This window comes from Zea mays, chromosome 6, assembly GCF_902167145.1.
Source record: "Zea mays cultivar B73 chromosome 6, Zm-B73-REFERENCE-NAM-5.0, whole genome shotgun sequence".
In the NCBI taxonomy this organism is placed as follows: domain Eukaryota; kingdom Viridiplantae; phylum Streptophyta; class Magnoliopsida; order Poales; family Poaceae; genus Zea; species Zea mays.
In genome coordinates, this window is record NC_050101.1 from 99,386,883 (window position 1) to 99,407,718 (window position 20,836).

General features: G+C 42.5%; 1 protein-coding gene and 1 pseudogene across 7 annotated transcripts; one reads left to right on the top strand and one right to left on the bottom strand.

Annotated features, from left to right (window-relative positions):
- Positions 1–3,908: 3,908 nt before the first annotated feature.
- LOC109940478 (uncharacterized) lies at positions 3,909–4,767 on the bottom strand (annotated as a pseudogene).
- Positions 4,768–6,406: 1,639 nt separating this feature from the next.
- Positions 6,407–17,455, top strand: LOC100273103 (uncharacterized). Of its 7 annotated transcripts, none has more exons than XM_035959428.1 (11): positions 6,475–7,676; positions 7,946–8,131; positions 8,242–8,382; positions 8,475–8,508; positions 8,994–9,129; positions 9,233–9,289; positions 9,684–9,781; positions 9,887–9,958; positions 10,089–10,297; positions 10,498–10,691; positions 16,981–17,455. In XM_035959428.1, exons 6-11 carry the CDS (start codon positions 9,242–9,244, stop codon positions 17,014–17,016), a joined length of 657 nt encoding a protein of 218 aa, XP_035815321.1. In that variant the 5' UTR covers positions 6,475–7,676; positions 7,946–8,131; positions 8,242–8,382; positions 8,475–8,508; positions 8,994–9,129; positions 9,233–9,241; the 3' UTR covers positions 17,017–17,455. The 7 variants fall into 7 exon arrangements, with proteins under 7 accessions (XP_008647523.1, NP_001347135.1, XP_035815320.1 ...); NM_001147552.2 differs by having other exon boundaries at positions 6,481–6,772; positions 16,981–17,317; XM_035959430.1 differs by having other exon boundaries at positions 6,654–7,286; positions 7,400–8,131.
- The last annotated feature ends 3,381 nt before the right edge of the window (positions 17,456–20,836 follow it).

The following is a 20,836-nucleotide window of genomic DNA, read 5'->3' on the forward strand; positions in this document are numbered from 1 at the left end:
TAGCAAACTTTCTTGGAGCGGGATTTGTAGTCCTTCCCCCTCCTTTATTTGAGGATTTGGCGGAAGCTCTTGATGACGAGCGCCATCTCCTCATTGTCGAGCTTTGAGGCGTCGATTGGTTGTCTACTTGATGTAGACTCCTCCTTCTTCTCCTCCGTCGCTTTGAATGCGACCGGTTGTGCTTCGGACGTAGAGGGGCCGTCAAGCTCGTTGATCTTCTTTGAGCCTTTGATCATGAACTCAAAGCTCACAAAATTCCCGATTACTTCCTCGGGAGTCATTAGTGTATATCTAGGATTGCCACGAATTAATTGGACTTGAGTAGGGTTAAGGAAAACAAGTGATCTTAGAATAACCATAACCATTTCGTGGTCATCCCATTTTTTGCTCCCGAGGTTGCGCACTTGATTCACCAAGGTTTTGAGCCGGTTGTACATGTCTTGTGGCTCCTCCCCTTGGCAAAGACGGAAGCGACTGAGCTCCCCCTCGATCGTCTCCCGCTTGGTGATCTTGGTTAGCTCATCTCCCTCGTGCGCGGTCTTGAGCACGTCCCAAACTTCCTTGGCGCTCTTTAATCCTTGCATCTTGTTGTACTCCTCTCTACTTAGAGAGACGAGGAGTATAGATGTGGCTTGGGAGTTGAAGTGCTCGATTGGGCCACTTCGTCCTCATCATAATCTTCATCCCCTACGGATGGTACCTGTACACCAAACTCAACGACATCCCATATACTTTTGTGGAGTGAGGTTAGATGAAATCGCATTAAATCACTCCACCTTGCATAATCTTCACCATCAAAAGTTGGTGGTTTGCCTAATGGGACGGAAAGTAAAGGCGTATGTTTAGGAATGCGAGGGTAGTGTAAGGGGATCTTACTAAACTTCTTGCGCTCATGGCGCTTAGAAGTAATGGATGGCGCGTCGGAGCCGGAGGTGGAAGGTGATGAAGTATCGGTCTCGTAGTAGACCACCTTCCTCATCTTCTTTTTCTTGTCGCCACTCCGATGCGACTTGTGGGAAGAGGATTTCTTCTCCTTCCCTTTCCCTTTGTTGCGGGACTCTTCCGATGAAGCCTTCCCGTGGCTTGTAGTGGGCTTGTCGCCAGTCACCATATCCTTCTTGGCGTGATCTCCCCACATCACTTCGAGCGGTTAGGCTCTAATGAAGCACCGGCTCTGATACCAATTGAAAGTCGCCTAGAGGGGGGTGAATAGGGCAAATCTGAAATTTACAAACTTAATCACAACTACAAGCCGGGTTAGCGTTAGAAATATAAAATGAGTCCGAGAGAGAGGGTGCAAAACAAATCGCAAGCGAATAAAGAGTGTGACAGACGGATTTGTTTTACCGAGGTTCGATTCTCGCAAACCTACTCCCCGTTGAGGTGGTCACAAAGACCGGGTCTCTTTCAACCCTTCCCCTCTCTCAAACGGTCCCTCGGACCAAGTGAGCTTCTCTTCTCAAATCAATTGGGAACCAAACTTCCCGCAAGGACCACCACACAATTGGTGTCTCTTGCCTTGTTTACAATTGAGATGATCGCAAGAAAGAATGAGAAAAAGAAGCAATCCAAGCGCAAGAGCTCAAATGAACACGACAAATCTCTCTCACTAATCTCTAAAGCCTTGTGTGGAATTGGGAGAGGATTTGATCACTTTGGTGTGTCTAGTATTGAATGCTTAGCTCTTGTGAGTAGTTGGAAGATGGAAAACTTGGATGGCTTGAATGTGGGGTGGTTGGGGGTATTTATAACCCCAACCACCAAACTAGCCGTTTGGTGGAGGCTGCTGTCGCATGGCGCACCGGACAGTCCGGTGCGCCACCGGACACTGTCTGGTGCGCCAGCCACGTCACCAGGGCGTTGGGTTCCGACCGTTGGAGCTCTGACTTGTGGGCCCGCTTGGCTGTCTGGTGGCGCACCGGACAAGTCCTGTAGATTGTCCGGTGTGCCACCCGCGCGTGCTCTGTCCTCTGCGCGCGCAGGCGCGCATTTAATGCGTTGCAGTCGACCGTTGCGCGCGAAGTAGTCGTTGCTCCGCTGGCTCATCGGACAGTCCGGTGTGCACCGGACATGTCCAGTGAGTTATAGCGGAGCGGATTCCCGAAGCTGGCGAGTTCAGAGTCGCTCTCCCTTGGGGCACCGGACACTGTCCGGTGGTGCACCGGACAGTCCGGTGAATTATAGCGGAGCGCCTCTGAGATTTCCCGAAGGTGAAGAGTTTAGCTTGGAGTCCCCTGGTGCACCGGACACTGTCCGGTGGCACACCGGACAGTCCGGTGCGCCAGACCAGGGCGCCTTCGGTTATCCCTTGCTCTCTTCGTTCGAACTCATTTCTTGGTCTTTTTATTGGCTAAGTGTGAACCTTTGGCACCTGTATAACTTATAGACTAGAGCAAACTAGTTAGTCCAATTATTTGTGTTGGGTAATTCAACCACCAAAATCAATTAGGAAATAGGTGTAAGCCTAATTCTCTTTCACTAAGTTCATGTAATCACGTCACATTTTGGTTAATCGTAGTCGGCGGCCGAATATTGTACATAGGAAAATAAAAGGAAAAATGGAAATGGATGGTATTTGAGTTAGTTGAAGAGAAATGTATATAATACTAGTAAGATGGTGTATAGAGTGTTGATTTAGAGTGAACCGCCGTATAGAATCTATACTACTCTATTAAGAACCTAATGTGCACCATGCAAAAAATACTGCAGAGCGAGCACTCAAAACCATACCACTGTTTCAGAAATTTGGGGCAGACACCAAACCACACGTACCTTAGTGCTTATAAATAAACTAGGTACATGCCCGTACGTTGCAACGGAACCAATATGATAAAATACATTGATATGAAAAACACTAATTTTGAGTTATCTATGGTCATTGTACTTTTATTATTGAATGAATGGCAAAAGTACACGCTATTGAATGAATGACAAAACCAATAAATAGGCATATGGCTGATCAAATCAAACCAATCATTATGGAACCAAGAAATCCCTAAAAATTATAAACTTAATATTGATCAATAGTAGGTGGCAGATCGCCAGATCAACACCCCATTGTCGTCCTCGTTAGAATGCGTGAAAAGCAGACTTGTCGTCGTGCTGTCCATGGAGACGAACGAAGCTAATAGAACAGAATAGGATTCAGCGAGCACGAAAAGATCCTTTAGAGGAACAAAAGGTCGGTGCCTGGTGCTGCTAGCCTCCCTCTACTACTGCTTCCTTTCAGAGTTTCAGTCAAAAACACGCAGTTGTTTTTTCTTTCTGCTTCGTGTTGCTTTCGGCGAAAGAATCGTTTCGTTGGGCGAAACGTCGTGAGATCAAATTCAGACGTCGCCATTTCCCCCGACCAACCTTGCATCAAAAGCTGAGCTTGTAAACATCAACGGGAGTTTGTGTATCATGCAATAAACAAAACGACTGTTCATATCATAGTTGTACCGCCCACCTGATGATGGACGGTGATAGAAAACATTTCAGAAAGACTACATGTAACATGCTCTTGTTGTTTGGCATCAAATTTGACCATAGATGCATGCTTTTTTTTGGAGAAAACGTAACACCCTACAACAACTCTAAGGCATGATGCAACTCTTTGCTCACCAAATATGAAACTCAAGTTATCAAAAGGAAGAACATCTTCAATTCTGAAAGTTCAGCCTAGGAAGCTCAATGGTAGTTCTACCAAATAGCAGATGGACTGCAATGTACATAACACCTCCACTTACATATGGCACCTGCTCTAAAATAAGTTACACATGGCATCATGAACCTTGGTTATTATACTGATGATTGCTAACAAAACTGTAGTCGGTGGCATAATAGATTCAGGAACAAAAATGGGGGCGTGAAAACTTCTGAAACAACAGGGCGGAAGAAGCTTGCAAAGGGTCTTGGACACCATCATCTCATCTCATATCTTGCTCCTGTACCTCCTGAGCAGCTAGCGTCTGGGCGTGGCCGTGGCCGAACATGATAGTCCGGATGCTGATGCAGGTCCTGCACAGCTCCTCGCCCGTGTCGAACAACCCGCCGCGGAGCAGCAGCTTCGCCCTCGTCTCTAGCAGCGTCGCCTTGAGCAGCGTCACCTCCTACCAGACGAGCTCGTCGACGCGGTGGTTTGGCTACAGCTTCTTCGTCCAGCACAACGACCCGCGGCTCCAGTCTTGCATTCGCGACGCGTAGGACTTCTCCATCTCCTCCAGGACGTTCGTGCACACCTTGAGCAGCTCTAGAGCCGAGCCGCACCGCAAGAACGACATGAAAGAGTCGACGAGGAACGCGCTAGCCCACAAGTGGTCAGAGTATACCGAGGGATTTCCAGTCCTCATCACACCATTCCCTGCTACAGTCGTAGGCACCAAACCTCCCCTGATCTTGCCGAAGAGTTGCGTGATAGGATGGAACTGGATCCAGGAGCACGACAGCGGGGGACGCGAGGAGCACCAGGAGCACGGCGACGAAGATGACCCTGCCCCCGCCGCCGAGCCCCATGAGGTCCGCGGCGAGGAGGCACAACGCGATTGCCACAGCGAGCGAGTTGATCGCTTGGTGCTTGGCCGTGTGTCCCGAGGAGGTACGGAAGGAGCGGTGGAGGCATGGGGAGGTTCGCGGCGGAGTGGATCTACAGGCAGGAGGGGTTGCGACGGCCCACGAGGCGGGAGGAGGAGTTCTTGGGCGATGGAGGCGGAGGTTGTTGAGAGCGGACGCAGCGGGTGGTGGTGGCGAGAGATTCACGTGCATGCTGCTGCTGGCGGCGATGCGCATCGGGGAGGGAGGTCGGTTGGCGGATCAGATGGCGGGGGATTCGCCGCGGGCGGGAGGGAATCGCAGTGGGGGGCGAGCGGGGCGTGCGTGCGCCTGATCCGCGGGCGGGGGCAGTCTACACTGTGCCCTTAATAGTTAGTAGAGATAATAATTATATTTAAATAAATATCCCAATATCCTCGTCCTAGTATATAAGGCATATCAGCTCTAGTTCAAATACAAAATATATATATTTAATTCTCTATATACCATTGCATCGATGTACATATACATAGAGAGAGCTTATGAGACAAGAACAAAAAGTGGTTACACCTTATATTATAAGACCAAGTGAGTATATAACAACCGTAACAAAGTACAATTATGCTAATATAGATATAGGAGGAGAGAGAACACTCAAATATCACATGAGTAGGATATAGAGAGAGAAATATAGAGTATACCGTTGCACATAGTTTAAGAGAGGAGCTTTTACTAGCACCGTTCCTTCTAAATGTTGTTGTAATCGTTGTCGATGATCTCTCAAAAGTTGAGCCGTCAAGTTTATTTTTTTAAAAAAATACCAATTACTTGTTGGATACAAATACGCGCCATACAAATAATTTTTTGCATAAATCGAAATAGACGAACATTATCAAATATATCCACCAATCTTCTAACCAAATAAAAGATAAAAAATATTTTTAAAACCACTTCGAATGGGGACAGAGAGATAATTTGGATTGTTTTTAGCGACCGGAAGCTGTTTTTTAGTTACAAGAAGCAAATCAAACTAAGGGCTTGTTCGTTTCTATCGGATTGCACCCGGAATCGTTCCAGCTAATCAAAGTTTATATAAATTAGAGAAGCAATCCGGGTAGGAATTGTTTCGACCCACCAATCCGACACAAACGAACAAGGCCTAAGGCTTTCTCAAGGAATGCGAGCGTGTGAACAAGAGCGCATGTGGATGCACAAGTAGAGACGAGAAGAAGAGGCAATTTTGTGGATTTAGGGTACCAGAAAGGCCATCATATTTTCCACGTTTGTATATGCACTCTGCTGAAACCGTCTATAGTTACTTTTGGTATTATATTTTACACATCCACGTCTATCTAGGGTTGTTTTGTAGATAAAGGAATTATAGGGATTGGAGGCTTGTTTGTGATTTGAGGGATCGAACGATTTGAGAAGCTAAAATCTTTTTGTTATTCAAAATTAAATAATATAATGATTTTAATTCCTTTAATCCTCTGCTCTCATCCAAACGGGGGAATAAAATTCTTTCCTACTCATTCATCTCCAATTTTCTTATCACCAAAAGATCCTTCGGTCCCTTCCCATTACCTTGCTTCTGAGAGCATCTTTAACAGTGACTTAAATTAGTGTCGTATCTTGAAATGTAGGATTCAATTAAAAAAAACACAGCTCCAACAAACATATTTTACGTTTTTATAAAAAATATATGACACATAATGAAGTAACCTAAACATACTACACGTACAAGTGTCTTATTTTTGTTTCTACATTATTCTCAACATTTTTTTCTTAATAATGTAATCTACTTTTTTAAAATACGTAGTTGTTTAAACATTTTAAATGATATAATTTTTTAATTTTTAGAACAATATTTTGAATCACGAACCCTAATGGGTAGAATGGGACTTCCATGGACGGATGGGCCGCCTATAGGCCCTTCCGGCCTTCCCTGTTGCCCTCCCATTTTCCCTGTGTCATTCGTTGTCTTCGGTTCATCCTCTCGGCCGCCGTCTGGACTGTAGCAAGCGGTGCTGCTGTCCGCCGCGCTCCGGAGCCATGCGGGAGGGGATGAAGGAGAGGGACAGAGGTGGGAGCCCAGATGCCTCGGGCCCTCCTCCCTTCCGCGGCCCGGCGTACAAGACGAAGCTGTGCGCTTTATGGAGAGGCAGGGGCGGCTGCCCCCGCCCCAACTGCGGGTTCGCCCACGGCGAGGCTGAGCTCCGGAGGCCGCCCCCTCGCGCCTCCTTCCAGCCTCGCCCTCGGCCTGGTATGCACCACGCGCACCTCCATCCGTCTCTCCCTCTCGCTCCCATTCTCGATCTGCGCGTAGTTTGTCGTTTTAGGTTTTGCATCGCCTTACCGTATGCTTCTGGGTTTTGCCGTACCCAAATTGTTGTCGATTCCATGCCAATCTGTCGGATTAAGTTATTTGGACGTTTCATCCGAGCAAGAGAAACCAGCGCGCTCTTCTTCAAAGAGATGCATCTTCTGCCTGCTTGTCCATCTTGTTATTGGGATGATTGGTTGATGAGTAGAGGCTCCAAAGTGGTGCAGCAAACCGGCAATGTGATCCGAATCATATGTTCTCAGGAGAAGAGCTAGCAGACAGGGAAGATAGTTGCAACTGCAAGAATTATATAATGATAACAACTTGCAAGTGCATCCTTGGAGGATGTACAAATGGGGGATGCAGATGTTAATAGCTGACAGTTCTGGGAGGCTTTATAGTTTGTACTCGTGGTTGAGAAGAATCTACACTTCAATTGCATAGCAATATGATGGTTTGACACCTGAATCTTTTCTCAGTTCGTGTTATCTCATTTTTTTGTCTTCTGGTGCATATACACCACGATTCCTGTGTGGTGGTACTTAAACTGAGTGCTTGCTGTTGCAGAACACAAAAAAAAACATCAACAAGCCTGATTTCATTGCAGATAATCTTGGCATTGCTGCTTATTATTTTGATTTTACAATTGTGTCTCATGGGCAGATTTATTGAGACTGAGAATTTGAGATTGACTGCTTCCAGAGGATGACACATCCTATTTCTATCCTGGCCTTCTTTTCAGTTGACAATTGGTCATTTATGTTCAATTGAATGCTTAACCCGCCTCAGAAGAACATAATATGGAAGATATCATACATTGTATCTTGATGAGATTCATGCTATGGTCAGTGAGCCTTAATAATGCTGTTAGAAGCTTTTGCAACTAATTGAAACACGTCATTTGAATATAATGCATAAAGCTATATCCGTGGCTTTATTGTTACCTGCCCTTCAAGTATCATCTTTGAACAATTTTTTTGGCAGTCATATGGATAACATCTGACCAAGTGAAATTAAATTTATTTGCTGCTATTGGAGTTTTGGCAGATTATGCCATGATGATTGGAAATGATAGCTAATTAATTTTGGTGATTCCATCCAAATTTTCTTCAGATGATTGGTATTACAAGTACTGGATCTATTCTAAGTGGTGAATCATGACGTGTAATCATGTATTGGCATATACTCTTTCATTAGTTGTATTGGCTCGTCTGTGTTTATGGTCTATGGTGTATTGGTGTTATTGTGGACCCTCTAATTCTTGTAGCTAATTGAATAACCATTTGGCTCAAGGTTATGGTAAGCTTAATGGGTTTCTGTGTTGCCTTGTATCTGTGCAGCTCAATCTAACTTTTGTTCTTTGATGGCATAATATTTTTGTGTAAACCTTCCACCTTCCTGATTTATAGGGAGAAGGGATTACAGAGATAATGACTTTAGAGTTAGGCCTGAGAGAAGACACTCACCCTATGGGAGGTTTTCCCCTGAAAGAGATATCAGGCGTCGTTCATTTCGTGATAAGAGACAGAGAGCAAGTTCTGAAGATAGGGGTAATCACTTTTCTGTGCACACTTGCGCCAATAAAAGTTATTTGCCATTGTCCATTCTATCTTCTAACTACTCCCTGAAATTTGATTTGTAGGATCTAGTCATTCAAGATCACCTATTAGGAAGAGGTATGTAGGAACAATTATAAGGGATTCATTTCAGAAGATGCTGCTGTTTAGTTTGTTGTGCACTCAGTTAACTCTGTATATAGTTTAAATATGTTTATTCCATCAGGCTATGTGGCTAATTTATCTTCGTTTGACATTATGACCTAGTCCCTGCTAATTTGTTCCCTTTCATTTTTATCTGTGACTTCGTTTGACATTATGACTTAGTCCCTGCTAATTTGTTCCCTTTCATTTTTATCTGTGAGCTGCAATTTTAACTTTGTGGTTTGAGACCCTTTGGTCGATTCACTCGATTGTTCAACCACAATCTACCATGGAGTCTAATTATTATCCATTTATAACTTTGGGTGGGGTGTAGGGTCTTTAATATTTTGGTTTAACCAAGGCGAGTTTTGATCTTATGTTAGACATGGGATCTGTATACATGCTATTTTTTTGCAACTGTAATTGCCTATCTTTATTTTTATGTTTTATGGATTGTTCAGTGAGAGAAAACATAGCAAAAGTCCTGATGGTGGAAAAACCGATTCATCCGTAAGTTTTAGAAGTTCAGATAACGAAGACAAAGGAAAAGATGAAAGGTACTTAAGCAGTGATGAGAAAAATGGCCGTGAAGAACAAGTAAGTTTCAACTATGTGATCCATCTCATTGTCATGATAACATACAAGTGAATCTACCCCCATATTCCTAGGCCTTTTTTATATATTTACATGTGCTTTGCAGTTGAAACAAATGCATCTGGACATGGAAGCATTGCGTGAAGATAAATCAAAGCTGGAGGTTAGTTATGAATTTTCAGTACATGTCTTACATATTGATTACTCAACACCTTGAGTGGTTAATATATTCGGAGGAATTGAAATGATAATGCATGGATTCCATCAGTTCATTTTATTCGCTAGTTGATTATGGTTGTGATATATTTTGTTTAGATACTATGGTTTGAATTCCCTTCTTTTATATATTTTTCTTCATTAACTGTAATGATTGTGATGAAACTTTATTGTTGTGGAATTTCTCATCTATGTTAAAAGACATTTAAATTGACACATTAAGACCAAGTAGAATTTCTGTGGATTTGGACTAAGCAACAGTCCTGATGATCAAATTATCATAATTAACCTTGGCTGTATATATAGATATTACAGTTTTTCACTGTTTCACTATATCGCAGGCGATATTGGAGAAGAAGACTGATGAAGAGCGCAAACTTTGTAGCAGAGTAGAAGATCTTGAATTGCAATTGAACAAAGAGAAAGATGATTTCCAAAGGTCTTATATTTCTACAAATATTTCTTTTCATATCAGTTGGTGGGTTCTTCAGCATCAGAGAAGATAGAGTATTTGTTTCCCCCTAATGCCTCCTTCTAAATTTAGGATGACCTCCAAAACCAAAAAGCTAATCAAAGCACATGGGCGTTATATAAAAGCACAGGAGGATTTAAAGAGGCAGGTTTCTTTCCCCCATATATTAAATGTACCTGAACTTGTATATGGTCTGAAATAAAACATAATTTCGCTCCTAGTTTTAGTCCTTACATGATTACCACATATTATTCACCATTTTGGACGTGTGCAGGTCTCAGGCTCGCTTTGAGAGGCTAGCAGATTTGCTTGCTTCAGATATTTTGAAGCCTTATACCAAGGAGCAGGGTTCCATCGGTATTACTGCCAATGACGATCCATATAATGGTAATGAAATGAGCCCAAGCGACCAAAGACAAAACCATGTTTCAGCATCGAGAAAGAGACCTATTTCCCTCCCAAGAAGTGAAGAAGCAAAAACTGGTAAACCTACATGAAATCTTTGTAGACAAAAAATTTGATCGTGGAATATTATTGTTTATCCATATCAATCCAGTCTGTCAAGATAGTTATTACCTATTCAGCTATTCTCCACTTTTCCCTCTTACTGGTTGATGCTTGACATATCTCTTGTTCTCACACATTTTACCATATTTTTTTATACTCAAACTGTTATTTTTCAGGGAAGAGACAGAGAGAGAATGGTGATGATATGATTCCAACACCAGAGAACTATAGACCTGAAGATGCTCTAGAACATGTCCAAGATAGCAAGGGAACTGATCGACTAGAATCATTTACAGTGAAGAAGTTAAGAGTGGGTGACTACGATGATGAAGGAAACATTGTTTCTTCAAGCAATATTTTTGCGGATAGGGTGAGACGTCTTTCTTGCGTGAACTCATTTGGCGAAATTGTTTATATTATTTACTCAATATGTCATGTTCTGTTGCCTCATTATGTTATTAGATGTTCTCTTTAATGCCCTTTGTTATCCTACAGCTATTGTAGTTCTGTAAATTCCATGGAAATTTCTGTAGTTTTGTCGGTATCTTAGAATTTAGGAGATATTTCAGAATATTGATCTCAGTACGCATTACTCACTAAGACATAGCACCCAATTCTTGCGACTTCCAAATTTGACACCGGACACGCCCAATCTTTATTTCAGGTGTTCCTTTCCCATTTCTCTGTTTCCCTTCTCCATTTATTTCCCAACACATGTTAGGGGACGATTATGCATTTGCCTCTTATCTCTTCACACAGAATATATGTGGAGGCCGGGGACGATTATGCATTTGCCCCTTATCCCTTCACACAGAATATATGTGGAGGCCGACCACGTCACTTGCTCTCTTTGGTGAATCATTCTTTGAGAGACACACTTTCTTCCTCCATCTGTCAACTCCCACACATGGTTCACAAGGTCCTCTCCAGCCATGCGAGATATGGTCCAACCAGGCTGGAGTTTATGCACCACACAGCCCATGTTGGGCAGCCTATTCCTGTGTCATGAACAGAGGGAGTTCCTTGCAAGCCTTCCCGTATGCCCACCTGGACCCTTCCAGCATTGCACGAGCCAATGCCATCAAGGCTGTCCAGGTGGCGGAATCGAGGCACTAAACTTCCTTCTCCTTTGCCCCGTACTCGGTGCTGCGCCACCCATATGTGACAGTGGCAGCCAAGTGCTTGATGCCATGTAGCCACCCTCCTAAGGGCTTGTTCGTTTTGATATTAATCCATGCGGTGGGATTGAGTCAGCATCTCAATCCACTCCAATCCACATGGAATGAGAATAAGCGAACAAGGCATAAGTCTTCTTGGGCTGGAACGTGGGGGTGTACGAGGACGTGGAACTTGTCAACAGCCTCATTAGCTCGTGCACAACTGATGATCAACCAATGCAGAGCTCAAACTCCTTGAAGGTGAGCTGTTGGCCAGTATGCACCTCCCGAACTATCTCCTCATGCACCTTCCCAACCTTGATTCTGTGCTGTTGCTTCTTGTTCTGGCATTTCCCTCCACTCCCCACCGCTGGAGCTGGCTGCCGCAGCACAACTCTGGTGCAGCGGCTGGTGTGCTTAGGTGGCACATCAGTGATATTCGGCTGCGGGCCGGCAGTGGCACGATCATGGGGTGGTCCTGAGGAGTGTGGCACGAGAGAGGGGCACAGATAGTGGAGGTCCAACCAGAAGGAATGGCAGCACAAAAGATGAGACAAACTGGAGAGCCACACATTGATATGTTGGACCACTCACCCTTTAGAGGTGTTTTGTTGCCTGGGCGAGCCTCTAGGTTATGCTATCTTACTGAAGGATTGAATAACTGTGGAGGAACAGATGTCTGTTTTGTACAAAATAACATGTATATAGAACTAAATCTTTATGTACCCATATAGGTGGCACGAGTAATGGTTACGGTCAAGGTTTTAAAGTCGGCTAGTCGACTCTAGTCGCCTGACCACCGATAAGGTGACTAATTGCGATTAGTCGTCGATTTACTCGATTAGTCGAGCCTAGTCGACTCCTAGTCGTCCTATAGTCGTCCACCTATAACAGGACCCTATATAATATATATATATATATATATATATATATATATATATATAATATAATATAATATAATATAATATAATATAATATAATATAGCTGTAGCACGACAGCAGTACACTATAGCTGTCTAGCAGGACAACAGTACAAGCAATCAAAATCAAGGATGTTTCCACTAATAGATAACTTGAACATTATTACGCCGCCTCCTAGTCTCATCTGTAGTGTGAATAACAACTCAAGAGGTGCAGCACCAAATGAACAATTGAAGAACCAAAAGAACACATAGATTACCATCTGTAGAGGTGCTCATTTCGGTTAAGTTCAGAACAGACTAGTGAAGTGTGCACTGAAGTGAGCACTGAACACTGAACTCTGAACAGAGTTCAGAACAGATTGGTGCAGACGGTTGCCGGAGCAGAGCAGTGAGCAGAGGCGAGCGCAACAGAGGGCAGGGCCACCGGAGCTGAGGACCACCGGAGCAGAGGGCAGGGCCGCAGGGCAGCAATGGAGCAGAGTGAGAGGGGGCAGAGGCGGCGGCTTAGGGTTTTACTGTTTTAGGGTTTCTAACTTTCTACTGTGCGGCGGCAGTGGCAGACAATAGAGCTTGTTTCTACTGTGGACTGGAGAGTGGAGACAGTGGGCCGCCAGCCCATATAATGATATAACAGAGGAGGACACTTTTTTTTACGGGCCCAAACTTGGCACAAGCTAGTCGGACATGGCACCTAGTCGGCCGACTAATCGCGATTAGTCGCCGACTAGGACGATTAGTCGTAACCTAGTCGCCCTAATCGAGTCGTCCATGCTAATCGTGCTCTACCAGGCGATAAGGCCGACTAATCGCGACTAGTCGCGATTAGTCGGACGACTTTAAAACCATGGTTACGGTGATCGGCATTTCAATCGTTCCACAATAATAACTTTATTTACCTATATGCAGCCCCATGTTAGCACTTAGCAAGCAGTATCCAGCAACTGGGTTATGAAGCCATTCATTTCCTTTTTTATTATCTATTATGTAGATTGTAGAACATTTTTTTCTCAAATACGCAGGAGGGCTGCGTATCATTACATTGAAGAGGGGAAAAGGCCTGAGGCCTGGAACGGACAGGACACAACATACAAAAACACACACCAGACGCACACGTCAAACACACACCAGACACACACGCACACATACACATACCAGACGCACACAACACTCCACCACCATAACATACAAAGAGGATAAAAACCTTCCTTCCTCTAACCAGGATCAAAAAGAGAGCGCATGTTCTTGGCTCCTGCAAAAAAACCAAAGCCACGTCTCATCTTTGAATCCATCCTCTAAGGTAGAAAGGCAAGGCCGGGCTCCATCAAAGATACACCTATTTTTATGCTTCCAAAGGCTCCAAGCCCCAAGGATGACCACACTATTAATTAAAGCCCTTTCTTTTGCTTTTAGGAATCTTAGCTGAAGCCTTCCTCCACCATTCAGCAAAACATGAATCTCTTCTCTTAGGAGTCACAATAGAGAGACCAATTGGAGTATATATATTATGCCAAAACTGTTTTGTGAAAACGCAATTTGATAGAATATGCTGCACAGTTTCATCTTCTTGATCACAAGAACACAATTTTCAGGATAACCAAGACCCCTATTTTTTAATCTGTCGGCTGTCCAACATTTATTGTTTATAGCAATCCATACAAAGACCTTACACTTAGGGGCTGCCCAGCTCTTCCAGATTCTTTTCCAAGGCTCAAAAGATTCAGCTCGAATGTAGAAATCTCTGTAGGCAGATTTGGAGCTGAATAAACCATTACTGCTAAATCGCCACACAAGTTTACCATTTGAGTTTTGAAGCTGAAAAGTTTCAAGAACCTCCCATAGCTGCAGGTATTGCTCAATAGCAGTCAGGAAGAGATTTCCCTGGATATCCTGAACCCAATAATAAGAGGTAAGGGCCTGCTGTACAGTCCTCACTTCTCCATTCTTCTTTGGAACTGCAGCAGTAATGAGAGGAGCTATATCCTCAATGGAACACCCATGAATCCACTTATCTTTCGAAAAGAAGGTTGAAGTACCATTACCAATAGTGGTAGACACTGCAACCTGAAATAAAGCTCTGGCTTGGGACGGGATTTTAAGATCTAAGCCACTCCATGATTTGGAAGGAGCAGTTTTCTAAAGCCAAAGCCATCACATTTGCAGAGCCCAGTTATAGTGAGGATATTAGGAATTCCATGGCCACCCAAATCAAAAGGCCTAGTGACTTTATCCCAAGATATAAGACAATTGCCTCCTCTAGCCTCCTTTATTCCTTTCCACAAAAAAATTCCTTCTAATTTTATCAATGACTTTTATAACCCATTTAGGAGCATTGAGAGCAATAAACAGGTAAACCGGGATGGCAGAGAGGACAGATTTAATTAGCGTGATTCTCCCAGCTAAGTTTAGAAGCTCAGCTTTCCATCCTGGAAGCTTGGCAGCAATTTTCTCAATCCAAGGAGCAAGGTCTCCAGCACTAAGTTTTTTTGCTTCTCAGAGAGAGGCCAGGATAAGTTGTAGAAAAGTTTTTTGAGGCACATCCCAAGGTCTGGACAGCCAATTCAACCCTTTCATTGTCACACCAAATTGGGTAGGAAAAACTTTTTTGCAAGTTAGTTTGGAGACCAGAGGCAACACCAAAGCCCCTCAAGATTTCTCTGACCACCTCTAAGTCTTCAGAAACTGGCTTAACAAAAACAGCAACATCATCTATGAACATTGAGACCCTTTGGCTGATATTTCTACCGGCAAGGGGATGCAATAGCCCACACTCATCCGCTTTGGTAAAAAGGCTGTTAAGAACATCCATGACTAGGATGGACAAAAGAGGGGATAATGGATCACCTTGCCTCAACCTTATTTTGTGACTTATAGGCTGGCCAGGCACTCCATCCACAAGAATTTGAGTAGAGGATGTCATGAGCAGGTTCAAAATCAGGTTGCACCAAACCTGCCCAAAACCCAAGTGCTGAAGAATTTCTAGAAGAAAGGCCCAACACACAGAGTCAAACGCCTTTTTAATGTCCAGCTTCAAGAAAAGAGCAGGGATTCTCTTTTTATGCAGCATCTTGTTGGTTTGGTTAACCATAATAAAGTTATCATAAATACATCTGTCCTGGATGAAGGCACTTTGATCTGTGATGACCATTTTATCCAGTTCAGGAGCTAATCTGTTGGCAAGGATTTTAGTGATAAGTTTAGCAAAACTGTGAACCAATCTGATTGGTCTGAAGTCCCAGGATGTATAGCCTCAACATGTTTGGGAATGAGAGTAATATAGGCTGAATTCAGCAAACCAAGCCTTCCAGGGGAACCTTGCTGTAAAACTAATACCACAGTGGCACAGCCAGGAGGGTCCACTTGATTATATTCTAACAACATTTATAAAAACATCCTGTGAATCCGTCAGGTCCTGGGGCTCTATCATTAGGAAGACTTAAAACAACAGATTTGATTTCCTCCAAGGTTATGGGATTATCAAAATCAGAGAGCTCAAAGTTTCCTTAGTGAAAATCAGCAAGGTTTAGACTAAAATTTTGTTCAACCTCTTTACCAATCAGATCGTTGTAAAACTGAAACATAGCCTGCTGCTTAGCCTCTTGGGAAGTGATAAGAATAAGATGTTCATCAACCACCAGTTTATGAATGAAGTTCATCTTTTTCCTGAACATGGCCTGCACATGGAAGAAAGCAGTATTGGCATCCCCTGTTTTGACAAATCTCACTTTAGACCTCAGTCTAGCAATGGTTCTTTCCAAGATTGTAGAACATAACAGCCTAATTTTAGCATGTCCTTTTTGGTCAAGCAACTCATTGCATATGCATCTTATTATTTACAATGATTATGCCAGGAAGCAAGTCTTAGTCATGTACAAGTTGAAACAATACTTTTCACCTGGATCATTTGCAAGAAGTTTGCGGTGTTCTTCTAGGGTCTGATGGATTCTTGTGGTATTTTGAGTCATCTACATATCTCTTCCTAAGAGCATCTCCAACAAGAAGTCCTATATTTCAGTCCTTAAAATTAAAATAGGACCTGATTTAAAGTGTTTAGGGCCATAAAAATGTTTGCAGCTCCAACAATTGAGTCCTATATCATATTATTAGGAAATAAATCATGTTATTTAGGAAATAAAAGGTTAGAAATAGTGTATAAAATGAGGATAGGGCTCCAATATATGGGCTAGCCTACTATATTTATGACATGAGAGACCGAGCCCTATAGCTGTTTGATGATTTTTTGTAAAATAGGGCCCCCCTGTTGGAGCATGCTTCTGGTGTTAGGGCCCTATATTTTAAAATAGAATCCTGTTTAGGGCTCTTGTTGGAGATGCTCTAACCTACAATTTATCTTTTAAAACATTTTACTGTACCATGGAATATTATGTTGTGCTTTGCCTGACTTAAATGTATTTTGATTTTTCTCCATTGCTCTAATATTTTGTTAGTGCCACTTTCTGTTTAGTATTCTAACAGCTCCTTTATCATTTTTGGAAGACATTTGAATATGTTTTGAAAATTAGCTTTTGTATGCAGTTCTAGAAACGAAGTCCTGACACTACGCCTTCTGTTTTTCCTTCAGTACAAGGGCGATGATGAGGAAGTTGATGTTGATTAGTGACCCGATGCCGTCGGTCGCTGATAACGATTTGAGCTGTACGAAGCAATTTCAGCAGACGACATCGATGTCAGCTTCTAAAACTACTTGTATGCCTTTTGCATCGGGTAATAGGGCCTGGTATATTTGGTAGCTATTTATGTGCTTAGACTGAGTTGTGATGCTGTCAAACATGATTACATGCGATGCTAGAATTTTCTTCTTTTCTGTGTTTCCTGAGACTCGAAGAGGATATTAATCTGTATTCGCCTCATGTATTATTCTTAGCCAGTTTGAGTATGAGATTTTTGGACTGGTGTTATTCTCAGCCTCAGGTTAGAAACACCATGCATCCATGATTCATTTACCTATCATGAAATGCATGTGTGATCATTAAGCTTACTAAGGGTGTGTTTGGTTGAGGAGTGGAGAAGAATATGGTGGATGGTGGCTTTATTTCTATTTTTTGGATGTTAAGGGCCTGTTTGTTTACCCCAATGAATTATATAATCTGGATTATTTTTGGAGGATTATATAATCTGGATTATATAATTTGGATTATATAATCTGAGTAGTCCTGTTTGTTTACCCAGATTATCTGACGTGTTTCTGTTGGGCGGCGGGCTTCTCGGATCCGATAGGCGTAAAAACGATTCGGTAGATTATAATGGCAATGGTGGGTAATTTCTAGGAAACTTGAAAGGGTAGTGGAGAAGTGGGAAAAAAATAATCTGAAATAAGCACCTCCTCACTTGCTTATGGATTATCATAATCCAAGGGGTTAGATTATATAATCTGGGCAAATAAGCTAGACTGTTTGTTCGCCTCTTAGGATTATTTAATCCAGATTATATAATCTGGGGGGTAAACAAACAGGCCCTAAGTTTCAAACAAAAGAGGAGCGAAATGGCTCTTGAAGTCTTATTTACCATAAATAGTTGAAATGTTTTCGCTCCACAAAAACCACTGGATGCGAGCGCTCTCCTATCCTCTATACTCATATGGCTCTTCAACCAAGCAGAGAACAGAGCGGCTTCGCTCTATTCTACTATTTAGCCAAACAAAAAATAGAGCAACTTTGTTTTGTTTGCCAAATGCGGAATAGAACGACTCTATTCACAAAAACTGGATGAAGCCTCTTTTCCATTATAGTTGACTTTTCAACCAAACACACCATAAATATCATCGAAGTATATGTATATGTGATTTCCATTATGAAATGATAACATGTCTTACAATCCAGAAATCAAGTTCGACCAGAGTTATGAGATTTAAGCATGAACCTACATACATCGGTGTGTTTGGTTGGAGAGTCAACTAGAATAGAGCGATTCCATTCTAGTTTTTAAGAATGGAACCGTTTTATTATACGTTTGGTAAATAGAACATAGCTGCTCCATTTTTTGGTTAAAAAGTAGAATAGAGTGGAGTCATTCCATTCTTTGTTTAGTTCGGGAGCCGTATAAGTGTACATGGGAGGGAGAGCGCTCACATCCGAGAGAGCGTTCGCATCTGGTCGTTTTTGTGGAGCGGGAGCGTTCCAACTACTTATAGTAAATTTCCATATGGAGATCCAGGAGCCGCTCCACTCTTATTTTGTTGAAAACCAAACGTTCAGAAAATTGGAATGGATCCACTCTATTCTCCCCCACTCCTTAGTACCAGGACCAACTGATTAGTACTCATAATACTCAAACTTGACACCCCGCAATACTCCAAACAACCAAGACCTTTAAGACTAGGCTAAATATAAAGCACATCGCACACGATCTGATCATCAAAGCCGCCAGATAAACTTCAACTTGCATCTTGAAAATGGCAGTAATCATCCAAGGATCATCTTAGACAGTGGGGCCCATCCTGTTGAGCGACTAAAGACTTCTTTTGCCATCTTTTTGACATGCACACTTCCTCCAGCATCTCTCTTCCCTTCTTTGTCCGCAAAATCGTCCAACTATCAATCCAGTGACAACAAAGAAACACTATATCAGAGGGGTCAACAAACCACTTATTATTGTGTATCATTCCTAAATTTCCATGTGGACCAAAGGATAGATTTCTAGTTTTTTTACTGAAACCTAGTAACCATATGTCAAACAGTTCATTAAATTTCCCTAGAATTGTTTTGAGGTTAAAAACAACTTGGACAATTCTCCAAATATATCTCGCAACTGAACACTCAAAAAAATAAGTGGTCCGTAGATTAAAAAATTCCACAAAAACAACAATCACTCCCACCCCTCCAGTTTTTCTTCTTCAAATTGCCCTTGGATAAGGTTTTATCGTTAGTAAGTAGCCAAAGGAAAATTTGAATTTTCTGTGGGATTTTGATGTTCCAAAGAAATTTAAAAGGGACTTTCACTAAGTCACTTCTAATTTTTGTATATAAAGACTTAACCGAATACCCCGATTTGTTCAAAGCCCAAACAATCGAGTCCTCAACATCTGTCAGAATCAAACCACGACATCTATATTTGATCTTTTCTAACATATAACAGTGTCTCCAACCGACCGTCTTCTAAAAGTTAACAACAAAAAGTTAGAGTTAATAACCTTTTGAACAAAAAATTTCTTATCAAAGGAAAGATCAAAGAGCCTCTTGAATTGGACTGCCAAAGGAAGCTCGCCAAGCCAAGTGTCAAGCTAGAAACTAGTCCGTTTTCTATTACCAATGACTTTTCTACAGAATTTGTAGAAAATTTCCTTCACATCCATCAGCCTTTCCAAAAGTGTGAATCATCTTAATTTTTCCCAACTACAATGAGGGGATCTCCCTTGGTATATTTTCTTTTGATTATTTGTTGCCAGAGGATTCAAGTCTCCAAATCCATTTGGCAAGCAAACCGATATCCAAACATTTCAAGTCAATCACCCAAGCCCACCTTGATCTTTAGCTAGGCTGACCAGATCCCAACCAGCCAAATGGTATTTTTTGGTTTCTTTCCCCCCTTGCCATAACAATCTCTTCCTGATAATATCTATTTTTCAGGACCATTTCCAGCACCGAATAAAGGGCAAGCATGTAAAGGGGAAAGTTAGAAAGACTGTTGTTAAGCAAACTGATTCTTCCACCCAGACTAAGAAATTTCCCTTTCCAGGTCTCAATCTTTTTTTTCCAAGTTTCTCTTCAATGCCTTTGAAAGGATCACAATGCCCAAGAGGGGGGGGGGTGAATTGGGCTTTTCTAAAATTCCAACAAAGTTAAACCCTAAGCATGAGCCAACTTCACCCAAACTACTAGCAATAAGTAAATACTACTAGATAGACATCAACCCTAAGTTATTACTACAAATACTAACTAAGCAATTGCACAAACTAAAATGCTCAAAGTAAATGCGGAATGTAAAGTTAGGGCAAGAAGACTCCTCTAATTTTTCTCGAGGTATCAAAGAGTCGGCACTCTTCCCTAGTACTCGTTGGAGCACCCGCGCAAGGGTATCGCTCCCCCTTAGTCCCCGCAAGAACCAAGTGCTCTCTATGAGATGATCCTTCGTTTCTCCGGCACGGTGGATACCTCACGACCACGTACAATCTTCGAGTCGAGTCACCAACAAGTCCTTCATAGTGATCACCGAACTCCAATCGCCACCAAGCCGTCTAGGTGATACCGAGCACCAAGAGTAATAAGCTATAGACTTTCACTTGACCAAGAGAAGCCTAATGCATATGGTGTGTGAAAGTCGCCTAGAGGAGGGGTGAATACGCGAAACCTGAAATTTATAAACTTAAACACACACTAAGGCCGGGGTTAGCGTTAGAATTAAATCCGAGTGCGGAAGATTATTTCTCTTGCTGTGAGTTGCTCAATTATTGCGGATGATGTTTGGGAGCAAACTCCAAT